Source organism: Oryzias latipes, chromosome 8 (assembly GCF_053564925.1).
Source record: "Oryzias latipes strain Hd-rR chromosome 8, Olatipes_Hd-rR_3.1".
Lineage (NCBI taxonomy): Eukaryota > Metazoa > Chordata > Actinopteri > Beloniformes > Adrianichthyidae > Oryzias > Oryzias latipes.
In genome coordinates, this window is record NC_136244.1 from 22,208,619 (window position 1) to 22,232,435 (window position 23,817).

The 23,817-nt window shown below is 42.3% G+C and overlaps 4 protein-coding genes across 6 annotated transcripts; 3 read left to right on the forward strand and 1 right to left on the reverse strand.

The window, feature by feature from the left end:
* Positions 1-2: 2 nt before the first annotated feature.
* LOC101161313 (kelch-like protein 11) lies at positions 3-4,820 on the forward strand. 2 transcript variants are annotated; one of them, XM_078951782.1, is made up of 3 exons: positions 3-203; positions 277-753; positions 1,777-4,820. In XM_078951782.1, exons 2-3 carry the CDS (start codon positions 290-292, stop codon positions 3,359-3,361), a joined length of 2,049 nt encoding a protein of 682 aa, XP_078807908.1. In that variant the 5' UTR covers positions 3-203; positions 277-289; the 3' UTR covers positions 3,362-4,820. The 2 variants fall into 2 exon arrangements, with proteins under 2 accessions (XP_078807908.1, XP_004071333.2); XM_004071285.5 differs by having other exon boundaries at positions 123-753.
* Positions 4,821-5,380: 560 nt separating this feature from the next.
* LOC101161059 (cytosolic 5'-nucleotidase 3) lies at positions 5,381-9,298 on the forward strand. Its single transcript, XM_004071284.4, has 9 exons — positions 5,381-5,762; positions 6,109-6,207; positions 6,297-6,366; positions 6,582-6,628; positions 8,049-8,134; positions 8,225-8,314; positions 8,386-8,548; positions 8,625-8,825; positions 8,899-9,298. Exons 1-9 carry the CDS (start codon positions 5,760-5,762, stop codon positions 9,007-9,009), a joined length of 870 nt encoding a protein of 289 aa, XP_004071332.1. The 5' UTR covers positions 5,381-5,759; the 3' UTR covers positions 9,010-9,298.
* An 84-nt stretch (positions 9,299-9,382) lies between these two features.
* Positions 9,383-16,746, reverse strand: fkbp10a (FKBP prolyl isomerase 10a). 2 transcript variants are annotated; one of them, XM_023957423.2, is made up of 11 exons: positions 16,607-16,746; positions 16,001-16,223; positions 15,677-15,822; positions 15,417-15,606; positions 15,203-15,348; positions 14,141-14,330; positions 13,928-14,073; positions 13,662-13,851; positions 13,344-13,486; positions 13,081-13,244; positions 9,383-9,913 (listed from the first exon to the last, which is right to left on the reverse strand). In XM_023957423.2, exons 2-11 carry the CDS (start codon positions 16,195-16,197, stop codon positions 9,731-9,733), a joined length of 1,695 nt encoding a protein of 564 aa, XP_023813191.1. In that variant the 5' UTR covers positions 16,198-16,223; positions 16,607-16,746; the 3' UTR covers positions 9,383-9,730. The 2 variants fall into 2 exon arrangements, with proteins under 2 accessions (XP_023813191.1, XP_023813192.1); XM_023957424.2 differs by lacking the exon at positions 16,607-16,746 and having other exon boundaries at positions 13,662-13,848; positions 16,001-16,332.
* A 1,034-nt stretch (positions 16,747-17,780) lies between these two features.
* p3h4 (prolyl 3-hydroxylase family member 4 (inactive)) lies at positions 17,781-23,800 on the forward strand. The gene is made up of 7 exons (XM_004071283.5): positions 17,781-18,367; positions 19,704-19,853; positions 19,938-20,109; positions 20,186-20,314; positions 20,395-20,540; positions 20,910-20,993; positions 23,190-23,800. Exons 1-7 carry the CDS (start codon positions 17,924-17,926, stop codon positions 23,337-23,339), a joined length of 1,275 nt encoding a protein of 424 aa, XP_004071331.1. The 5' UTR covers positions 17,781-17,923; the 3' UTR covers positions 23,340-23,800.
* The last annotated feature ends 17 nt before the right edge of the window (positions 23,801-23,817 follow it).

Genomic DNA, 23,817 nt, shown 5'->3' on the forward strand with positions numbered 1-23,817 from the left:
CCTTGTTTTTTTATTTTGTCCACAAAACCGAAAGCCACAGAAGTTGCCATTAATATTATGATGTATACACGTCTTTTACTTTACATAATACAATATCAAAGTGTTTTCTGATGTGGGCAATATTTTGGAAAGGTCCGATTCAAATAACGGATATGACGTAATGAACAACCCGCTTCGCTGTCAACTGTCCGCCTGAAGTCCATGTATGTGTGGCTGCGTATGTCGCTTCATCCCCTTTGCTAGTTTGCTTCATTTCCCTCCACTGCTCACATTCAGCCCCGGCAGCAGAATGGCCGCGGCAGCCCCCAACCCGGAGGACTCCGCCAGGAGCAGCAGCGGGGGAAGCAGCGGTACTCCCAGCGCGCTAGCTGGAGACGGAGACGCGGAAGAGGCCGAGGACTTCACGTCCTCCTCCCACTGCTCGGAGCTGTCACGGCGGCAGAACGACCAGAGGAAGCAGGGCTTGTTCTGCGACGTGACGCTGGCATTCAGCAGCGGAGCAGCCACGGGGAACGTACAGAGCTGTGAGTTCTCAGCCCACAGGTCTGTGCTGGCGGCGGCCACCGACTATTTTACGCCGCTTCTGGGTGGACAGTTCTCCGAGTCCCTGTCCGGACGGGTGGAGATGAAGGAGTGGAGCTCCGAGCTGGGGCCGGACCCCGAAACGGTGGAGAGTGTCATCCAGTACATGTACACGGGAGAAATACGAGTGAGCACCTGCAATGTGCATGAAGTCCTGGAACTAGCAGATAGGTATGCTTTGTTTGTTTATTTATAATCAATGCAGAATTAATGTATTAACCCGTGGATGCATAATAATAATAATAAGTGGGGTCAGAGGTGACCCCCTGGTCTTTTTCCCTTTAAAATCTTTGAAAATAAAAGTATTTAAATGATCAAATTCCAGGTATTCCTCATAAAACATGTTTGATGCCATTGCTTTAAAAAAAAGTATTGACTTAATGAAATTGCAGCTTTTGCACTTTTCCATAAGTGGGGTCAGAAATTACCCCAAACATTTCCTATGGAATCTCTTGGTGTAGCAACTTTTGATACTTATCAACTGAGTTTGACATTTGCTGTCACACTTACATATCTGATACCAGCAATTTTACTACCCAGGAGGTCATTTTTTACACAGTAACATACCTGTATGTCTATCTTTAGGTAATTATGGACTTTATTTCCACATGCATGACTATACTGTGACCACAGCTGTAGTTGCCAAACTATCGATCGCCAGATGCAGATGGAGCAATAGAAATATGTGGAGTGACAAAAGCTGCAATCCAGCCACAGGCGATTAGCACACAAAGCCTACAGAAGAGAACGAGATGTCAGGAAGTGCAGTATCCCTGTGGGCAATGCTCACAAGTAGTCTGTAAGCGCTGCAAACAGTGAGAATAAAGAAGACATTTGTGGACGATGTGGACGTATGTACGATCTTGTGGTCCCTTGTATGTTCATTCTCCATTAGTCCTCCAAAGAGTAACGCACAATGCATTTGTACATTTGATTGTTTTGTTATACAGTGTGTATAAAAAGTGACTACTTTTTTAAAAAAAAAAAATCAAAATGTTATACATTTGAATACATTTCTTGGGTTTATTGCCAAAAAGCATTGATTTAAAATAAAGTTATTTTTGACCCCACTTGTGGAATAGTGTATGTATTATTAGGTCATGCATCCCAGGGTTTTGTATTGATGTAACCTGACTGCAAAAGATAAAGTGCAGTGTGTTCTGTTTTATTTATTCTGTCCTAATTGTGTTTTAGGTTTCTCCTGGTGCAGCTGAAAGATTTCTGTGGCGAGTTCCTCAAGAAGAAGCTGAGCCTGACCAATTGTGTGGCTGTGCACAGTCTGGCCCACATGTACACGCTGGATCAGCTGGCCCTACGAGCTGCAGACATGATCCGGCGCAACTTCCACAAGGTCATCCAGGACGAGGAGTTCTACACTCTCCCCTTTCACCTGGTCCGCGACTGGCTCTCGGATGCGGAGATCACGGTGGATTCAGAGGAGATGCTGTATGAGGCGGTGGTAAAGTGGGTGCAGAAAAACCCGGAGGAGCGAACCCGCTATTTTGAAGAACTGTTTCGTCTCCTCAGGCTGCCCCAGATCAAACCCACCTACCTGACCAGAGTGGTAAAAACTGAACGCCTGGTGGCCGCCAATGAAGCTTGCCTCCAGTTGGTGTCTGCAGCTGTAGAGGGCCACGCTATTCGCTTTGAGAACCTCAAGTCAGCAGATCTGGAGTTCTGGTCTTCCCACATGGCGTCCTTTCAGCCTCGCTTCGGCCAAAACATGGACGTCATCATGGTAGTTGGTGGAGTGTCAGAGGGAGGAGACTATCTGAGCGAGTGTGTGGGCTACTTCATCTATGAGGATCGTTGGGTGAACCTGCCTCACATTCACAACCACCTAGATGGTCATGCCATTGCCACCACAGAGTCACATGTCTATGTCGCTGGTTCCATGGAACCAGGCTTTGCCAAGACTGTGGAGCGTTACAACCCAAATCGCAACACTTGGGAGCAAGTTAGCAACCTGACAACACGCAAGCACTCTTTTGGCTTGACCTGCATTAAGGACATTTTATACAGCATTGGTGGACACGGTAACTTCAGTCCAGGTTTCAAAGACGTTAGCGTGTACGAGCCGGAGCAGGACAAGTGGCACAATCTGGAATCTGCCCCCAAAATCCTGCGAGATGTGAAGGCCATAAGCGTGGAGGATCGCTACGTGTACGTGACCGCGCGCACACCCGTGGATACGGATAATGAGGACGGATTGAAGACTGTGACCACTCGGTATGACACCGAGAGCCGCCAGTGGCAGGATGTAGACTCTTTGCCACTTATTGACAACTACTGCATTTTCCAGATGGCCGTCGCTTCAACTAATTTCTACCACACAGCTTCCTGTTGTCCCAAGAGCTACTCTGTGCGGGATGAGGTGGCCAGGCAGAAGATCAGTGTGCGGATCTCTGATGAGATCTTGGAGAGCCTGCCACCCGAGGTCACCAGCATCGAGGGTGCTGCCATCTGCCACTTCGATGAAGACGTGTTCATCATCGGAGGCTGGAAGAACAGCGACGACGTGGACAAACAGTACCGCAAAGAGGCTTACCGCTACTGTGCCGAAAGGAAGCGCTGGATGCTGCTGCCGCCGATGCCTCAGCCTCGCTGTCGAGCCACCGCCTGCCACGTCCGCATCCCTTATCGCTTCCTGTACGGCTGCCAGCGGTACCCAATGCCCCAGAACCTGGCTCGCCAGCGGGACCGCATGCAGCAGATGCAGCAGCTTCACCGGCGCACGCTCACTCTGCGTCGGCAGCTCCAGTCGCAGATAGAATGCTGAACACAAACTGTTTTTTGCTTCGACCACCATCCTGACGCCACATTCGTATCTAACAAATCAGAGATAAACATGTTGCTCCGAGTCTGGATTTCATTCTTTTTTGTGTAACTAATATGTGAAAAGCCATGAAAAGTCTTAACGTGTGTCTGGAAGACTGACTGGTCTGTGTGGAGCATTAAGGCAGATGTAAACATGGGAATAAGAGTGTTACATAGCAGCTAAATGTGGAATATTCTCATTGACTCTGTCGTTATAGATGCTGCTTAACTAATTGTACATAAATAGTATAAAGCTGTATATGTGTATCTATATTGATATCCTACATTCCTTTATTGTTTGCCTCTCTGGAAGAAAATGTGATCTTCACTTATGACATTCTTATTAATGTCTCATCATTCCATAGTAACACTGTGACAATCTCCTCATGCCTAAGAGAAGTCTTACTTGCCTAAATCGTATTAGGACTAGAAGAAAAGCTTATGCTGTAGTATTTTAAGGCTTCCCTGTAATGTCAACAATCATTCCGTGTCTGCCTTTGCAGCCGTACAGTAAGCATTCATTCATTTCAGTCTTCATCTAATGCCTGTGTTGGTTCTTTAGGTTTCTAGAGTGGTGAACTGTAGGATCTCAAAAAGTAGCAAGAAGATTTCAATAAAACCACCTCGTCATTCCAATTAATTCCAGAATTGTATCCTGCTGTTTCATTAACTACAGTATTCCCTACAATAGTGTGATCATTCCGTTTTTATGTTCCTGCTCCCTTCTGGGCTACTTAACGTTGCATTTCCATGTCTACATGTGTTAATGTGTTGGAGTGGATATAAATACTTTGCACACATTTCTGTTTTTGTTAATGGCAAAAGCTTCCCTGAAATAGCACTTTTTGGGATCTAATTGTACAGTTTTGAAGAGCAAAGTTGTCGCAGCACTTTGACTTGGCATATTTCGTTTGTGTCATATCAGACAACGTGATTGTATTTCGGAAAATATTTTCTTAAATTGCTTGCGGTTGGTTGATTCAACCTTTGAGCTGGTGTGATGTATCGACAGAGTTGTTTCATGCATTAAATGTCTTCTAAAACCCTGTTTAATCGCACATCGCTCTCAGCTGGGTGTATATTAGACATGTCGATGTTCTTTGTCTCATTTTGTTCACCAAAGAGACTTGAAGATTAAGGGATTGATCTTAAAAGGCAAAAGAAGAGAGCTTGTGATATGAATGTGTTTTGACTGACATTCAGGAGTTTAATATGTCTGCAGAGCTCAACTACAGATATGTGGTTACGGAGCGGAGAAATGATATTCATTTCGACTTTATGACCAACATAAATAGCACTGCAAATATTAACAAAAATAAGCTATGTATTAGCTTTGCATGTGACAGCCTGACATTGTGTCTTAATGCTGGATGTAATAAATGCTAATGTCATCACTTGCAATTAAAGCCGTTTTTGTAAAACTGTGTCTTTTACTCCGCTTGATATTCTGTTTGCTGAGGTTAAGTCAGCTGTTTGCCATGTAGTTTTTACATATTTAAAAAAAGCCTTAGGAATACAACTAATGTGTATGATAAGGAATCTTGGATGTGAATAAAACACATTAAGTTTTCATATTCTTTCCGTATATCAACTGATCACATTAATGGCTACGATCTAAATTTTATACTTCATGTAAGAGCTTCATTATTGAACTAACATGTAGTTCTACAATTGAAAATAAATTTGTAATTAAAAATTGATATGTTTTCCAAAAAAGAATGCATAAAGTAAAAATGCATTATTTATTATGTTATATATTATTGTGTTAAAACCAGAAAATACATTGCATATTCTACACAAATTAAATAGTATTATGTCGGTGTTAGAATTAGTGAATCTGAATCAAACATTTAGAAAAATACTACATGTTTACTTTTTTAGAATAGTTACTTCTTGTTTTTTCATTTTCTTTTTTATATTTTACAATTGTTCTTGTTTGTAAGGCTTGTAGGAACATTTGTGCTTGTGCCATTGCGTCTGGAGGAAACTTTTTACCGTCCCACATTAAGTTATAAAAAAACTGTTGCCTTCAAGGTCCTTCAGGGTTTCATAACAAAAGCTAGATAGAATTTATATGCTCGAAAATCCATTTAGACCAAAATTGGGATCGTTTCTTAGTTTTTAATTTAAAAAAAGCATTTTTAATGTATTTTTTTTACTTTATAAAACTTAAATCATCTTTTCAATTGTATTCCTGAATTCTTGCAGTCTAAAAATTCCGACCCTTTTCAAAGTCCGGGAATGCAGCAGCGTCGTTGTACCGGGAGGTCGTTCGTTTTCCGGCAGACAGCTAATGACACCTGACACGGTCTTCAGTTTGAATACCCAGAACGTCTAGGCATAGGATTTTATTTTTAAAAATGGTATAAGTATTCACAAAACTTTTAGGAACCTTGCGTATTTAAGGGATTTATTTATTTAGGTGATATGGTGTACCGGCACTAACTGCCTACTGTTCTACTAGCTAACGTAATACTATAACTGCAGCTAGCTTGTGTCTGTTAGCTAAACAAAACTTGTTTTTGTTTGTTTTTTCACTGTAGCTGATGTCGTTTTTTGTTGCAAGATTAGCAATACACAGAAAATCTACAATGTTCAAATTAAACAGAGCTGCAGTTGTTTTAAATGCGTTCATAAGTTCCCCTCTTGTGTTTTTTTTCTTTTCTGTTTAACTGCTAGTATTTCTTGACGGTGTTTTTGTCTGCACAGATCCCAGAGCTGTCCAACCCCTCGGTGTGTATGAAGGACCCCCAGAGGGTACAAGACATCCTGCACTCCATGGTGAAGGCTGGTTCCAACACCCTGCAGGTAGGCATCCCATTGACAGCCATCAGAAACATACTATTCCGTTAATTCAACGGAGCGGAACGTGAACGGGTTTGGTTCTTTTTCTTCAGGTGATTTCAGACTTCGACATGACCTTAACGAGGTTTTCACATAACGGTAAAAGGTGTCCCACCTGTCACAGTAAGTACACTGATCCACCCCTGACATGGGGGAACTCTAATGACATGAAACACAGAACAGAGCATGTTAAAGTTACGGTACTTTTGTCAAAAAACACAAATACAAAAACATTTACAAATGAAATTTGACCTGTCAATTGAATGACGTAATCAGTTGCCTGAACAAAACAGTGAACAAATATTTCTTTTGACGTTTTTCCTCCCTTTTTGATAAAGATATTCTTGACAACAGCAAAGTCATCTCTGCAGACTGCAAACAGCAGGTAAGAGCTATTCTTTTATCTATCTATCTATCTATCTATCTATCTATCTATCTATCTATCTATCTATCTATCTATCTATCTATCTATCTATCTATCTATCTATCTATCTATCTATCTATCTATCTATCTATCTATCTATCAAAATTACTATGTTTATGTTCTAATGACGTATCACACAGTGAGGATTATGATTCGCTGACGGATACATTTATATATTTTTTATTTATCTTTGATGGCCCGCGATCTTCCGGTTCATCCTTCGATGTAATGAGCCCCCCTGATCTATTCTGATCTTAAAATGCAAAATGAAACATTAAATAAGAAAAAGCTGGTCTACAAATGTCTTACGGCTTTAGACAGTTTGTTTTGCTATTTGTTTCCAAACTTGGTCAATAAGAGCTCAGATAAGCAATAGAATACACTTCAATAAAGTTTACTGAACAACACTTTAATGGTGAACATCAGAGAAATGCCACACGGACAGTCTCAGGTTAGCTCACCTCACGCTGTGGTTCAGTGTTGCTTCTTTTTTAATGAAATCAGCTTATTTATGTTCTGCTCTCTCACTACTGTGCATATTAATTTAAACATTGTCATATGCCACATTGATTCATTTCTGTTCTATCGTTTATGAGATTCTGATTAAGTTTCAATTTTCCAACTTCCATCCAGTTCGCCTCTCTTTGGCAGTTTCCCTTAAATGCTGGTTATTTAACAAACATCATGGGGTTGTCTTGTGAACAGATTCACTTTAAAACCTTGTGGTTAGTTTCAGACAAGCCTGCATGGAGTCTGAGGTTTTGTCGCTCCTTTCATCCATAAAACATCTAACTGGTTATCTGATAAGCAGTAGAGGCAATATGAAAGTTTATTTCAATATATCATTTTTCTGAAAGCCGTTCTGTTAAATGTCAATGATTCAGCCTTCATTACCTGCCATGCTTAAGACTCTTCTGCCATCTAGTGGACAAAAGGAAGAATGCAGGCATTTTTATTTAATTGTTGGTATGAGATCTCCAATCCCAGTTCCCTCCACAAAGTGCTTCTCACTGGTGGACCATAAATGATCAAAGAGGGGTTGGAAGGAAAAACAGGCAGAAAACAGGCCATCCAGAACTAGATTAGACATTTCAGTTGTTGCTGTTGGAAGATGTTTACTAAATAAAATTTCAATTGTTAAGACTTGGAGTCTGGCACAATTTTTCATTGACTGTTAGTAAGATTGGACCTTGAGTCTGGAATAAAATTATATTTAAAAATCTAAAATGATATCTATCTATCCAAGAATGTCTGACATTTGATCTGAAATGTTATCTGAAAGTGTCTTGTGTGCAAATGTTTTTTTTTGTGTGTACCTGTTGGGGCTTTATTTATGTTTTTAGTAGAGTTTGCATTCAGAACACTGTCCTCTCTTGTTCAGCTGGATCATCTCCTGCATACCTACTATCCCATAGAGATCGACTCTTCTCGATCAGTGGAAGAAAAGCTGCCTTTAATGGTGGAATGGTGAGTATCTCTTACACGTCCTCTCAGAGCTCTGTCTTGTTTAAATCTTTTTTGCAAGAAAAAAAAAAGCGCGGCTTTTGTCCCTCACAGGTGGACCAAAGCTCACGATCTCCTGGTGGAGCAGAAGATCCGGAAAGACCTGCTCGCAGAGGCTGTGAGCGAGTCGGAAGTCATGCTGAGGTGAGTTCAGCCCGAGCATTGGTGGGATTATTTTGGGGGAGTGTTTGAATTCCGAGCGGCTGCTTTCGCAGGGAGGGCTTCCAGCTCTTCTTCGACCACCTGCATGAGCACAGCATCCCTCTGCTCATCTTCTCCGCTGGGATAGGAGACATCCTGGAAGAGGTGATTCGGCAGGCTGGAGTCTTCCACTCCAACGTCAACGTCTTCTCCAACTACATGGACTTTGATGAGTCAGTAAGTATCCACAGTTAATAGTTTCGTCGATTGAACCGCGACTTCAATAATAATTCGCCGTGCTCGTTCTGAACAGGGGGTGCTGAGGGCTTTCAAGGGTGAACTGATCCACATTTACAACAAAAGGGAAGGAGCTCTGCTCAACACGGGCCACTTCCAGGAGCTGCGGACGCGGCCCAACGTGCTGCTGATGGGAGACTCTCTCGGGGACCTATCCATGGCCGATGGAGTCCAGGACATGGAGAACATTCTCAAAATTGGATTTCTCAATGATAAGGTCAGTGGAGTTCCTGTCCCCCCGTGCTCTTCACGTTGTTCGTAAATCATCTCTCTTACTTTTGTCTCCTCAGGTGGAGGAGAGGAAGCAGTCGTATTTGGACTCGTATGATATTGTGTTGATAAAAGACGAAACCTTGGAAGTTCCCAACGCCGTCCTCATGCATCTAACCGGCAATAAATAAAGTGTAAAGCGTTTCCCATCCTTTGGACGCTCCAGAAACGTCTCAGTGGGCGACAGTCAGGATTGTCTTTTCCTCTGATAAAAACACCCCAACCTCTCAACAGGATCTCTGCACAACATGCCAACAAAGCACAAACGCCACATGTCAAGTGGCTCTGTGCTTACAGATGTTTTAACATCTCTTTTTCATAAAATGTTGTAAAAGTACAGAAAATAAGAAGTTATGTTTTTGTATAACATTTACCTTGACTCCTTCAGAGAAAATAAAGTCCATTTCTTTTAAAACAAAAGTAGTTTTTTTTTTTTAATCTTTTAATCCTTTTTTTTAAATCAATGAAATGCCCCATTGGTACTAAAGTAACCAAAAAACGTTGTGTATTAAAGTATAAAAGTTTATTTTATATCAAAGATATACAACTTGGGTTACATAAACCCAACTTTTAGAAAATTAAAAAAAATTTTAAAACACTTTCTTTAATTATTTCTTTACCATCTTCAATGTTTTATTCGTTTGATAATTGTTAAAAAAAAAAGGCACTGATTCAAATCATCAGTTAAATCTGAATAATTTTCGGTGATTTTTAGGTCCGTGAGAATTTAATCACTGACTTCCAACGTCCAAATGGTATCTGCCTCTAGATTCGTCTGAATCGCTTAAATAACTTCAGAAAACCTTTCTCCGTTGTTGCCGGGGCAACAGCATCTTCACATAGTGCAGTCCTTCACAACTCGTCTCGTGCCACCTGGTCCTCCACCTCTTTGACCATCAGCTCTTCTTCCACAATCTTTCCATCTTTATTCCGATCCTGGTTGTCAAACATGTCCTTTATGATGCTGCTGGCCTCCATGCCCGGCCGCAGGCGTCCTTTATCCTCCTGGACTTGACGATGGATGAATTCGGAGAACTAGGGGGGGAAAATAAAATATAGATTTACCTTTTTACAAAATAATAAATCTCATAAAACGCATTTTTATTAAAAGAGCCACTCTGATGAAAATTGGGTTTTTAATGTGCTGTTGTGGCATTTTTCTAAAAAATAGCTTATCTGGGACTTAGAAAATGTGCTGAGCAGGCCACAAGCGAAGAGGAGGGCGAGGCGGCTCCACTCTGATGATGCCAAAATATATCCCAGAAACCGACAGGTATTTTTTTATTTTGGCTCAGAACGTCATAAGTGAAAAGACCACTGGGACGCTTTTGAAAATAGATCCAAAGATGATCGAGTGGATCATTGAAGAAATCTTCCGGTTACCTAAAAACTGCCATTAACCATTTTAAACTATTAAAATATTAGTTTTCATGAATTTTTCTCATAAAAACAGATTTAAATACAATCTTGTTTACTAGATAAATAAAAACTCTGATGTAAGATAAAATGAAAGTTATTCCTAATTTGGAGAAGTGGGGTCTTCAAGAGCAAAGATGTAAAAGAAGAATAAGAAAATACATAAAATATCTATAATATTAATTATATTAGAAATTAAAATTAATATTCACACATCCTAACATAATTGTTTTTTAAATAATCCAATCCAATCCAATCCACTTTATTTATATAGCACATTTCTCAAACGAGCAGTTTCCAAAGTGCTGTACAGTGACCAAAAACCGGACAAAAGATTGTCAACAAAATAAAAACAAAGTACACCAGTAAAATGGATAAGATAAAATAAAAATAAAAACAAGGTAAAAACAAGATAAAAGCACAGATAAATACAGATAAAAAAAAAATACAGATAAAAACATGGATAAATACAGATAAAAACACAGAGGACCACACAACTCATGCGGTGTTAAAAGCTAGAGAGTAAAAATGTGTTTTAAGACGAGATTTAAAACACTCCACAGAGGGCGCTGTTCTGACATGCAATGGCAGAGCGTTCCACAGCTTAGGGCCGACAACAGAGAACGCTCTGTCTCCCCTAGTTTTGAGCCTCGTCATGGGCTCCACAAGCTGGAGCTGGCCCTCTGACCTCAGAGCACGTGCTGGTTTATAGATCTGAATGAGGTCAGAGATGTATTTTGGAGCCAGTCCATGTAAAGATTTAAAAACAAACAATACAATTTTAAAATTAATCCTAAAATTAACAGGAAGCCAGTGCAAAGACGCAAGAATGGGAGTGATGTGTTCATATTTTTTGGTTCCTGTTAAAAGTCGTGCAGCAGAGTTCTGGACTAACTGCAGTCGGGAAAGTGCCTTATGGGAAACCCCAGTGTAAAGTGCATTGCAGTAGTCCAGTCGTGAAGAGATAAAAGCATGCATGACCTGCTCAAAAATATTAAAAGATAAAAAGGGTTTAACTTTAGATAAAAGCCGCAAATGATAAAAACTTGATTTCAAAACGCCATTTATCTTTTTATCAAATTTAAAATCACTGTCCACAATGACGCCAAGGTTGGTGACTGTGGGCCTCACGTGATGCTGAACAGGCTCCAAGTCAAGATTGGCTTTGGGTCCAAATATTATGACCTCTGTTTTCTCCTCATTAAGTTTTAAAAAGTTCTGGGCCAACCAATCCTTGACGTCTCCCAGACAGTTAAGTAAGGGCGTCAGGGGGCTGCTTCCATTATTTTTAACAATGGGCATGTACAGTTGGCAGTCATCTGCATAAAAATGATATGACAAGCCATGTTTCTTAAAGATTTCAGCTAAAGGAAGCAGGTATAAAGAAAAGAGCACAGGTCCTAAAATTGAACCCTGGGGAACTCCAGAAAGTAATGGAGTAGAAGACGAAGTGGAGTCCTCCAGCCTAACCGTAAAGGACCGCCCTGACAGGTAAGATTTAAACCAGTTCAGGGCAGTCCCCCTAACACCCACACAATGTTCAAGGCGGTTTAAAAGAGTTGTGTGATCCACTGTGTCAAAAGCAGCAGTCAAGTCTAAAAGCACTAAAACAGCAGAATTACCAGAGTCTGTGGTCAAATAAAGATCATTAAAAACTTTCAAAAGAGCAGACTCTGTGCTATGAAATGCCTTGTAGCCTGACTGAAAAGTGTCCAAAATCCCACCATCATCCAAAAAAGGTTGCAGTTGTGCCATTACACACTTTTCCAGAATTTTAGACACCAATGGCAGCTTTGAAATCGGCCGATAGTTGGCCAAGCATGTTGGATCCAGACCCGGCTTTTTAAGTAGAGGCTCAACAACAGCTTCTTTGCAAAAAGTTGGGACAACACCTCATGACAGGCTGCTATTGATGATCTCTGTCACTGAAGTCCTGAGAGTGGCCCAAACCTGTTTAAAAAAGCGAGGTGGGACTGGATCCAGGGGAGAAGATGTTGCTTTTAACTTATTAACAATCCTAGTCAGTTCGGACCCTGACACCGACTTAAATTGGGAAAAACCAACAGAGTTCTGTACCAGAGCAGATTTTAAGAAGGAAGTGCATGAGGAAATATTTCCCCTAATAGCAGCTACCTTGTTGTTAAAAAAAATAATGATAAAAAATCCGCTTCAATTATCTTTTTATCTATTTTAAAAGCGTTCACAGTGGTCTTCTAAAAATAATGATGCCATTTTTGCCTCAAATCATAACGCCGTGTCATTTTCTAGGACATAGTTTCTGCAGAGCGGCAGTACTTTATGAGAAATTCACCTCTGAGTTGTGGGCGGCATGGAGCAACCCCGCCCCACTTCCCCCTCCTGTTGGTGAGAGCTCTCTATTTAAACACTCTCCTGCCAGCTTGTATCCCCTCACATCCCCAAGCCAGCGGTACTGGTGCAACAAAAATGGGGAGCAATGTTGGGGTTATCCAGCTGTCCAGTGTCGCGCCAGATGACAAAGACGCACATGAATCTGATTGGTCTGCAAGTGGATGGATCAGAATGGAGCAGAGCAGGGAGCTTGTGGCCCTAACATAGAAGCTTTTTTTAAATTGCATTCTTTTTTTTTTCCAATCTCCTTGTGGTTCACAACGATATGAATAAAGAAATACTCAGAAATGCAATTTTCAGCTTAATTTTCTTAATTAATGTCCTCCATCATCAGAAAAATGCCACAAAAAAAACCTGTTAAACATCATAAACACGATTTTCATCAGCTGTCAGATGTGGCTGTCTTTTTGCTTTACCTCTTCCAGAGGGACCTCCTTGTCCCCGTTCACATCCATGGCATCAAAGAGGGGGTCGGGTCCGTCTCCGAGCCACACAAACATGTATCCTTCAGGGACCCCCTTCTGCAGCTCCACCAGCTCCAGTTCAAACAGCAGCACAGCACTTCTGGGGACATCTCCAGCTGAAGGCGTCCCGTCAAAAAGGAGCCCAAACAGCACTTTAAACAGGACAGGAAAAAAAAGAACCACTTTCTGAATCTTAGCATTTTAAAAAGTCTGACCTCCATTTTCCCCGTGTGCCCAGTGGGGAGGAACGACCACCTCCCTCCTCTCGCCCACACACATCCCCCTCAGACCGTCCTCCAGACCGACGATGACCTTATTGGCTCCTAAAGTTGTGACTGAAGGCGAGTCATAGTGGTCCCTAAACAGAAACACAGCTAATTATCCCTTTAACGGCGTTCCAGCTCAGAGCAGCTCCTCAGCCGTTAGCCATGCCGGCACGCATGCTGCTGGTCAGTCCAAACCAGCCCAGTGAAACGTGTCAGACGGGCAGTGATTACATGCAGGAGGAGGGGCAGCGGGGCGGAGGCGCTCACGAGGAGTAGAGAAGAGTGCCGTCCATCAGGGAGCAGTTGTAGCGATACTTTATCAAGTCGTCAGCCTCACTGGTGGCGTTGCAATCCCGAGGCTTGTGGGTAATTCTGATCTGGACTGAATCTTTGGGGTTGTGAAAATCGATGACGTGGATGTGGAAGATGAGCACAGCCGAGCCGGGAATGAGGCCTCCTGAAACACCAACCACACTCAGAAAGGCCCACAGGGTGTCTCTGAGGTCCTCCTACATGCCCCGCATCAACCTCACCGACTCCCTTCTCTCCGTAGGCCAGATGAGGAGGAATTCCAATGCGCCTTTTTTCTCCCATGCACAGACCCTGCAGAGCTTTGTCCATGCCTTGGATCACGTGACCCATCCCGATGTAGGTGTTGTAGGTGCCGTTTCTCTGGTAGCTGTTAAGCGACACCGAGTTCAGATCAAAGACGTGCGGCTTTGGAATCTAAAATCGTCGGGCTGTACCTGGAATCGAACAGGGTCCCATCCTGGAAGGTGCCGTTGTAGTGGTAACGCACGTAATCTCCAACCACCGTTCTGCGAGTGCAGCCTTGAGGAACCTCCATCACCTCCACAGTCAGGTCATCTTTGGGGTTGAACAGGTCCACCATCAGGACCTCAAACACCAGTGTGGCTTGAGGGGGGATCTCTGCTCCTGTGGAGGTGAGCACAAAGAACTGCAAATTACAACTTTCCTGTACACCAATCCTCAAACATGAAGATTTGGAAGATTTCTGTGCTTTCCAAAGCACAGAAATGAGTGGAATAGCATCAACAATATAAAAACAAACAAATATTTGATAAATAATTATTTCTTTAAAGACCCACTCTAATGAAATTTGTGCTCTTTTGTTGTTGTTGGTGTTTTAAAAAAATTCTCGTGGCATTTTTCTCATTATGTAAGACATTTATACAGAAAATTATGCCGAAATTTGCATTTCTGAGTATTTCTTTATTCAAAATTGTTGTGAATTAAGAACAGACGCAAAAATGCTGTTGGAAAAAGCTTGTGGGTGTGGCGTAAAAGTTCCTCTGCGCTCCATTCTGATGCAACTACTTGCAGACCAATAGATCCATGTTTGCGTTTATTTGTCTAGTCTGAACTGGAATCTGGCTCAGAACTGTACGGCTGGATAGCTCCCATATTGCTCGCTCTTTTTGTTGTGCCGGTAATGTTAGGTTGGGATTGTGAGGGGCTGTAAGCTAGTGGGAGACAGTGTACACAAATGGATAATGGGAAGTAGGGGTGGGCTTTGGTTGATCAGAGCTGGTCTTTTAGCGTTTAGTTTTATTATGAAGGAAAGAAACCTATCTTATTTAAATTCATTGTAATAATGCTAATATAATACTGAAACTATTGAAATTGGACTCAACATGCAGAAAATGCATGCATTTGAGTGAATTTTCTGCTTTTATCTACTAAATTATCCAACAGAGACACAAAGACTTAAGCCTGAAACCTTTTTCTAGCAGCTTGTTGGTCTTATTAGGGGAGAGCACACACATCTATGTTGGATATTTCTATACCGTAGCCTTGTTCTCCATAAGCCAGGAAGGGTGGCACAATAATGACCCGCCTTTCTCCCACGCATGTTCCCAGAAGCCCCTCCTCAAGGCCTTTAATGAGATCGCCCTGTCCTAGGTATGTGTCGTAGGTTTCGTTACTCGAGTATCTGTGGGAGAAAGAACAGTTATTGATGGTTTTCTTTCAAACACAGGTGCGTTTGGGATGCAGCCTCACCTGGAGTCAAAAGCCTCATCCGTCAGCAGGGAGCCGTTATAGTGGTAACGGACGAAATCGGATGCTGAGGCGCCACGGCTGCATCCTGCTGGCTTGCTGAGCGTGCGGATCTGCACTTTGTCTTCTGGATTCCATATGTCCAGCAGGTGGACGTCGTACACCAGCACGCTGTCAGGAGGGATGACGCCACCTGTGGGATCAGCAGCATGGCGTTGGCACAAACAGGTGCAATCGACCTCAACCAGACCTGCTGCACAGACCTGCTCCAATGCTGCCATAGGCCAAGTGAGGCGGGACAGTGATCCTCCTGCGCTCGCTCACACACATGCCCAGAAGACCCCGGTCCATCCCAGTGATGAGTCGGCCCAGGCCCACCTGGCTGATGAAGGCTTTGCCTCGGTCATGACTGCACAGGTAAGAAGATGACACAAAGATCCTCAAGATCTGACGGCACCAATAGTGAAAATGTAACTTGTGGTTAACAGGACTACAGATGTAACAAAACCCATCCATGGAGAACAGCTGCAGAGCCAAAACTAAACAGCGCATGTGCGACACTGCAGCAGGACCAGCACCCGCCTCACCTGGAGTCAAACTGCTTCCCGTTCTCATAAAAGGTCCCGTTGAAGTGATACCGGACGAAGTCTTCTGTTTGCACCTCTCGAGGACAAACTCTGGGAATGTGGTACCGATCCACAACGATGTCCACCAGCGGGTTGGAGCTGATGCGGGTCACCGCGCAGACGAAGATGAGAAGCTCCAGAGGTTTGGTCGGATCCATTCGAGAAGCAAAGAACAGCAGAACCGCTGCCAGCGCGGCGATGTGGTTCCAGAGGAGCAGGGGAAGGAGAGCAGGCAGATGCAACAAGCTTAAACCGCTGTTCCTGTCAAGCTCACGGACAGCCGGTTTTAACTTCCGGCTTTAGTTTTCAAAATAAAAGTTAGATTTCTTTGTGTGTGTTAATAAAACTATAAATAAAGATGTACATATGATAATATTACCAAGTTACATTAATTCTAATATTGCACATTTTTTAATTAAAATGTTAAAAAAGTATAATTACTTGAAACAAGTTAAAATGGCAGGTCCTATAGAATAGAAAAGAATGGAATAGAATAAAATAATTATTGTCCAGTGTCTATGAGACGTAGAGTCTAATAGCTGACAGGAGTAAAGTTTAAAGTGTTACTGTCACTGCATGACGAAGCTCCTCAGTGCACCCATGGTCTCATGCAGAGGATGAGGATGAAGACGATTTTGTCCACAATAGATGAACTCCAACTTGAGTTGAAACCAGGATCTCTGGTGCCAACCTGCCCTCCATCCAGGACCGGATCTCCTTTAGAATAACAAAACAGGTGGGCCGCATGCTAGACCACTCTAACCCAGGATTTAACCTCTTCTCTACTCTCATTGTGGCCAAAGCAACAGCAGTTTTTCACACAGTGTACCTGCATGATAAACAAAACTAACACCCCAAATGCATTATTTTTCTGCAATTTACCTCCATATAGGGCTCTGACTTGTATGTATTTTGTATTATGCCTATATTTTGTCCTCAATCCCCCCCCCCCCCCCCCCCGCTTCTTCTAAAATGTTTTTTTTTGGAGTAAACCACAATGTGCAAAAAGAAAAAGAGCAAACAAGTTTGTGTCTGTGTGCAGCAAATATAATTCTAAACTTACAAACCCAGCCGTTTTGGATTGTGCTTTTATAGTTCACGGAAAGTTGCTCTAACTCTCACTAACTTGACACAGCTGTTGGAAAATTGTTGTACTCCAGGGATGGGGGGGGGGGGCTCCTCCCACTACTTAGTGGAATTCTGCAAACGTGTAAAAACCAAAGCCTGACTCAGAGGGATGACCCTATACTTTTACCTCATAAAAAAACAGTCTTTTTTTTTTACTGAAGAAAGAATTCTGTGACAGTATCTGTCTGCCATAGAGGAACTTCTCTCTCCTAAGTTTTATACAAACATCAACAAATGTAAATAAATATAATTCAATTACTCACCAAAAATGTTTACCACATTGTTTTTGGGGTAAAACTGAATCTTATTTCCATAAAGTCCAAAAAGTGACATTCCTATCAAGTCAAGCAAAATCATCCCAGTTTATACCGGAAGTTCTAAACTTTACCTTCACAATAAATCAACTTCAAAGCTAGCACAGCTTCAGATATTCTGTAATTTAAGATGCGGGTAAAGCAATTTTAAAAATAAGGCTTGGGATTAATATAATAACTTGGATGTGAGGAATTAAAGTGCATATCGCTGAAAATACGTATGATTTGTAAGCATATTTCTCTGTAGAAGCCGCATTCAAGCTTTTTTATGCTTTTACTGTGAAAATTCGGGCCAGGTGTTTATGCTGTCAGCATCCATCCCACCGCGGGACTTTACAGCCTACGTGCAAGAAGACATGAGCAGTTGCTGGTAAAAAAGAGGGGGAAAGAGGAAGTCTCCAAGTCCAGTCCAAACCAGGACAGACTCCCGTCGGAGGAGGCGATGATGCTCCTGAGAAGCGTTTGCCTGGCGCTCCTCATCCCCGGCCTGGCGCAGGCTCAGTATGAGAAGTACAGCTTCAGGAGTTTCCCTCAGAAGGACATCATGCCGCTGGAGTCCGCGTACAACTACGCTCTGGAGCAGTACGCGGCGCAGAACTGGGCGGAGAGCGTCAAGTACCTGGAGCTCAGCTTGCGGCTCCACCGGCTGCTGCGGGACAGCGAGGCGTTCTGTGGCCGCAACTGCAGCTCCGTCAGCCGCGACAACGTCACCCTCTACCGGGACGTCACTCTCCGCGTCGCGCAGCACGTCCTGCTCAGAGCCGCGTGCCTCAAACGCTGCAAAGAAGAGTTCCCCGTCTTTAAATTGAAGTACCCGCGGAGGGATTTACTGCAAGCCTTTGAAGAAAGAATACCTTATCGGTATATTCAGTTTGCGTATTACCAGGTGAGATTTTCTTCTGCTAAATGTAGCAACACAATTATGCTCTTTAAATTCACATTAAAAGCTGAATTAAACTACACAAACAGAAACAAGTATCTATTTTTAAATATCTGTGAGGGCTATTGGTTGCAAATCCAGCGGACTAGGTTACCGCGTAACAACATTTGTAATAAAAACAACAAACTGTGGGAATCAGCTGTTGCAGATGAACTCAGTTCGGAGGAAACTTTAAGTTGAGGCGCATTTTTTTCGTACTTGTGTGTGTGAGCCCTCCTGCAGTGCACTTTTGAGCATGTGCCACGTCTCTTCCAGTGTTCCTTCAACAATCCCCTCATTCTTCTTCTCGCACAGAGCTGCACTGTGGCTCCTATAGCTTACAAGACCAAAATAAGCCATAAATCTTCACACATTGACTTAAATCAGCAACTGTTAGCTATGATTTCAGACTATAGATATACTTGTTTGAGTTAAACATCATTTAGTTGTATTACAACAAGATACAGATATCATTACAATGATATAAGTATAGTCTGCACTCAAAACAAGGTACTACATAGATATTATTTCTTTTAAGGTAGATTTTTTTTTTGCCTTTTTATGAAGCAAAAAATAATATATTTCTTAGATTTTAATATAAAATCAATTTCCCTATTGTTGGATCAAATTCTATTCTATTCTATTATTTGAGGCCCAAGTCTAGCCAGCCCCACTAACGGGTGCAGGTAGAGTATCAGGGGGGCAAATTTGGGGTGTGCTTATATGTGTTTGATTTGTGTTATAAGTTTTTTGTTTAAAACCCTTTCGTTAACACTACCGACTGAATCTACCGGGCTTTGGACAGGCACAAACAGGACACTGGTTTGTGGTTTGTGCCCTGATGAGGCTGCATTTATCTTTTCTTTTGTCTGCCTGTGTATTTGTCCATCTGTCGGTCCATCCTTACTTTTATTTGTCTTATTTCTGTTTGTTTATTTTGTGGGTGTTATTTTTGTGTGGAGGTTGTTATTTCTATTTCTATTTCTTTAGACAATTGTGAATTTTTGCAGGCCATCATGGGGGGCAGTCATGACTTTTAGGGGGTATCCCCCCTTTGCCCATATCCAGCCCTAATCTATTCTATTCTATTATATTCTATTCTACAAAATCTTGGAAGTTTTTTGAATTGTTCTTTCTGTCAAAAGTATTTTTGTAATTGAACCAATTAGGTTAGTATTGGAAATGAGTTGAATCTTAACTGAAACCAACAGCATTTAATGGAATTACTGCAAATGGCATCGTATCTAGAACCCCTGGGTTGAATGGATTTTTGTCAGTGATATCCAGCCCTGTTCTTCCACAGCTTAACAACGTGGAAAAAGCCATCGCTGCAGCTCACACCTTCCTGAAGAAGAACCCGAAAGATCCGTCTCTGACCAAAAACATGAACTACTACAAGACTTTGTTTGACGTAGAGGAATATTTCATCGACTCCGAGGAGCAGCCGTATGAGGTCGGTTCCTGCAGACGAGATCAAGAAAAGTTTTTGCGAATGTCTCACTTTATAAACAACTGATTGGATCTCTTCCCCGCCTAGAGCGTTTTCCTCAAGAGTGTGATGCTCTACAACAACGGAGACTACAGCAGCAGCGCCAGAAACATGGAGCAGGCCGTCACGCTGTATTTTGATAGTTACAGCATGTGCTTGGCGAGCTGTGAGAGCTCATACGAGATCACCGAGGTGAAGGACTTCTACCCCACACTAGCAGGTAAATGTACAGTCATAGTGGAGCTTCTTTGTGCATTTTTGACACAATAACTTCTTCTCCCCCCTGCCTTGCTCAGATCTTTTCTTGGATGTGCTGAAATGTAAGGTGAAATGTGAGGAGAACCTGATGCCCAACGTTGGAGGCTTCTTTGTGGAGAAATTTGTCGCCACAATGTACCACTACCTCCAGTTTTCCTATTATAAATGTATGAAATCCTACCAAAGAAGCATCTCCAAATTATGCTTGAAATTCTTTCCTGATTTGATTTTATTCTATGCTTTGCAGTAAACGATGTCAAAAATGCAGCTCCTTGCGCCGCCAGTTACATGCTGTTTGACCCCAGCGACCAGGTGATGCAGCAAAACGTGGCGTATTACCATTTCTACCACGAGCAGTGGGGCCTCAAAGACCAGGACTTCCAACCTCGGCCTGTAAGGAAACAAGCCCTGCTCCTGCAGGACTGCGGTCGCTCAACCAGAAAGTGTTCACAGTCTAAAGGCGATGGTTTCCTAAAGCCGTGTTGGCGTGAACATTATCACAGTCTGAGGGTGGTAATTAGGCAGACGCGTACAAAACTGCGTGGTGGAGCTGCGGCGGCAGCTTCAGAGTTTCAGTTAACTTCTCTCCTTTTCTAAAATAAATTCTGCTCCGCTGTAAAACATGAAAGCCTCTGAAACCGAGCGGGAAAAAGGGTAAACAAAAATAACCAGCGCTCCAAATGTGGAGCTCAGCGCCATAAAACTCTTGTTTTCCACGGCTGCTTGTGTCAACACATGCTTGTGTTTCTTTCCTTCTTCCAGGAGGCTCAGGAGTATTTTAACCAGACTGTCAAACAGAGAGAGATGCTGGATTTTGCACTGAACTACCTACAAACAGACGATGAGGTACGAGTCCACTGTGGAGATGTTTTTATAAACACAGTTTTCCTAAGCAAGCAGCATCTACCCCATAAAAGGTTTCAAACAGAAAAATAACTTCTTATTGCATATTTAGTCTTTGTAACACAGGAAAATGATGCTCCGCCTGTCCCTTTAAATGATTCAGATTTCCTCTACAGCTGCTCACCCACGACTCCGCTGTTACATGTAAAAAATATTTAAATCTGCCTTCGTCTCATCTGTACTCTGCTGTTGGAAAGCAGAATTACTCACCGCTCACTAAAAAAAATCCTTATGAACCACTCCGATCATCTTTTGATCTATTTTTGAAAGTGTTCCCAGTGGTCTTTGAATTATTATTTTGCCATTTTTAGCCCAAAAAAACGTGCATAATTTCTGCAGAGCAGCAGTAGTTCTATGAAATGATATTTGCCTCTGAGCCGTGGACGGGACCCTTGGTGGTCATTCCCCTCCCCGTTGCTGAGAGCTCTCGCTTTACACGCTCTGCCATGAGCTTACAGCCCCTCACACGCCCAGCCTAACATTACAGATGCAACAAAAATGGCGATCAATTATGGAGCAATCCAGCCGTACAGTTTTGAGCCATTTTCTTCAGACGAGGAAAATGAAAACTTTCATGGGTCTAGTCAACTGTGACCCATCCAAAGAATTTTCTATGTCATGATCAAGCTTTTATTATTGTTTGCTCCTGATTCACAACAATTTAAACAAAGAAAAACTCTGAATTACTCTCAATTTTCGGGGGGGAAAACTCACATTTATTGAAAAATAAAATTTGCGCTTGAAGGAGGTGGTTTTTGAGGCGTATCGTGATGGACATATTTCGCAAAACTGCAATGGAAACACTCTCTTCAGATTAACCCTTGTGCTATCTTAGATGACCCCACCCTTGCATTGACGTGTTCTCCCTACCATGACAAAGGTGGATAAAGGTGGAAAGATTTCATGTAATCCATGGACACCAGTGAAGATCACAAATCATTGAAGAAAAAAGGTTCAGAGCACTGTTTAGTGGGTCTAGATGACCCAACTCCCAACGTTAAAGTGCCTAGGATAGCACAAGGGTTACATGAGTCACGTGAGGAACAACTCTGGACAGGTAGTCAGTTTGTAGATAGCGATTGCAACGCGCTTCTTTGGTAGGAACTGGCTGCCTTGGGCACCGCACAGCGGGCGCCACAAGACCGCCGAATTGTTGGATCCTCTGTCAAATCACCAACATCCATTTCCCAAAATCGCTTCATATGTAGCCGCTCCCACGTGTAAGGAGCTCGCCGCTCCACGGCTGAAAAAGGACGCCGACGTCTATGAGACGTAGATGAGGATGAGCGCTAGTGGCGTGGCAGAAATTTGAATGTATCTGCTGCGAATGAAAGTGTCGTTTACATCCGTCGCCATGTTTCTGAATGTCTAACCCTGTGAGCTGGTTTGTGATTATTAGCATAATTAGGATTTAACGGAAACGGTGCAAATGCAAAATTGTGTCTTTTCAACATTTCTTGTACTTTGATCAAGTTTTTTGGAAAGGAAACACAGCTAATGATTTACTTTTCATGCTTCTCTTTCTGGATTTTCAGTCTCAGAAAAATCTCTAGTAACTTTAATCGGATCAAAAAAGTTCCGTCTTTTAGATCCTTGCAGCTCTTTTCAAAGCTAAAGTTGTATTTATGTGCAGATCGTAACATTTTTTAATACTAAAAAATGAAAACTTTGATGAAAAAACGAAATATCGGATTTCATAAAGGGCGCTTGAATATGCAGAGGGAAGGACCCTACTGCAGGTAAATGTTGAGCGGATCGGTGCAATACATTTTCCATCCGTCTCTTCCCTGAATAAAAGCTAGTTCCTGACGCAGAGGGACCTCCAGATTGTGGTTCCTGTTTAGATGGATTTGAAAAAACACCAAAACAGAGGAAGAAAGTCGGGGGGGTTCCTTTCCGGCAGCAGTGTGTGGTATGTGGCTGGGAGGTGTTGGCCGCTGAGGCTCCACCACATCCATTCAGCTCAGGTCAGCCCCTCCCTGCTCTGACTGCACAGATTTTAGAGGGGGGAGGAGGACTGGGAAGTTCAGACTGAATTACAGGGTGCACGCATTACAGATTTACAAAGAGAAAAAAACACATATGAAGAATAAAAAACAATAAACTCCATCTTAAATCTATACTTTCTTTACATTTTAGGACGTGGTTAGTCCAGAAGACATGGTGTCCACCAGGTCAGAACATTCTGATGTTGAATTTGAGGGGATTGGAGATTATGAGGAGTCTTTCCTGGCTGACTGGTGGCAGGAACCCAACAGTAAGTTCGACACAGGGGAGGTTTTGGACTGACATCTGCCCCCTCCCAGAGCAGAGAGCGTCCTCCTCACAGCCTACATACCAAAGACGTTCTGCAAACAGACTTCTACCGAGTTAAAGCCACAAATGACCCCCGCTGTCATTAGCTGAAGACTAACTCAAACCAGCATGTTGATCAAAATGTACGATTGACGTATTTCCTCTTGGCTGACATCAGCCCATTTTTTTTAAATGATGTTTTTGAATTATCTGCCACACATTAAATACTTTTTTTTACAGTTTGTACTTGCAGGTTTTATTTAATGAAAGCAAAGTGCCTTTTTTCTGTGATTTAAGAAGTTCAACGTGTAGCTTTTTTTATGCTAAATAAATTTCCAACCTGTGTTTGGTTGTCATTCTAAGATGCTCCCAATTAAAATGTCGTTTAAAAAAACTTTATATGTTTTCCATTATCAAATGTGCACTTTTAAAAAATATAAATTTCTATTTCTAATTGATGAAGCGTATTTGA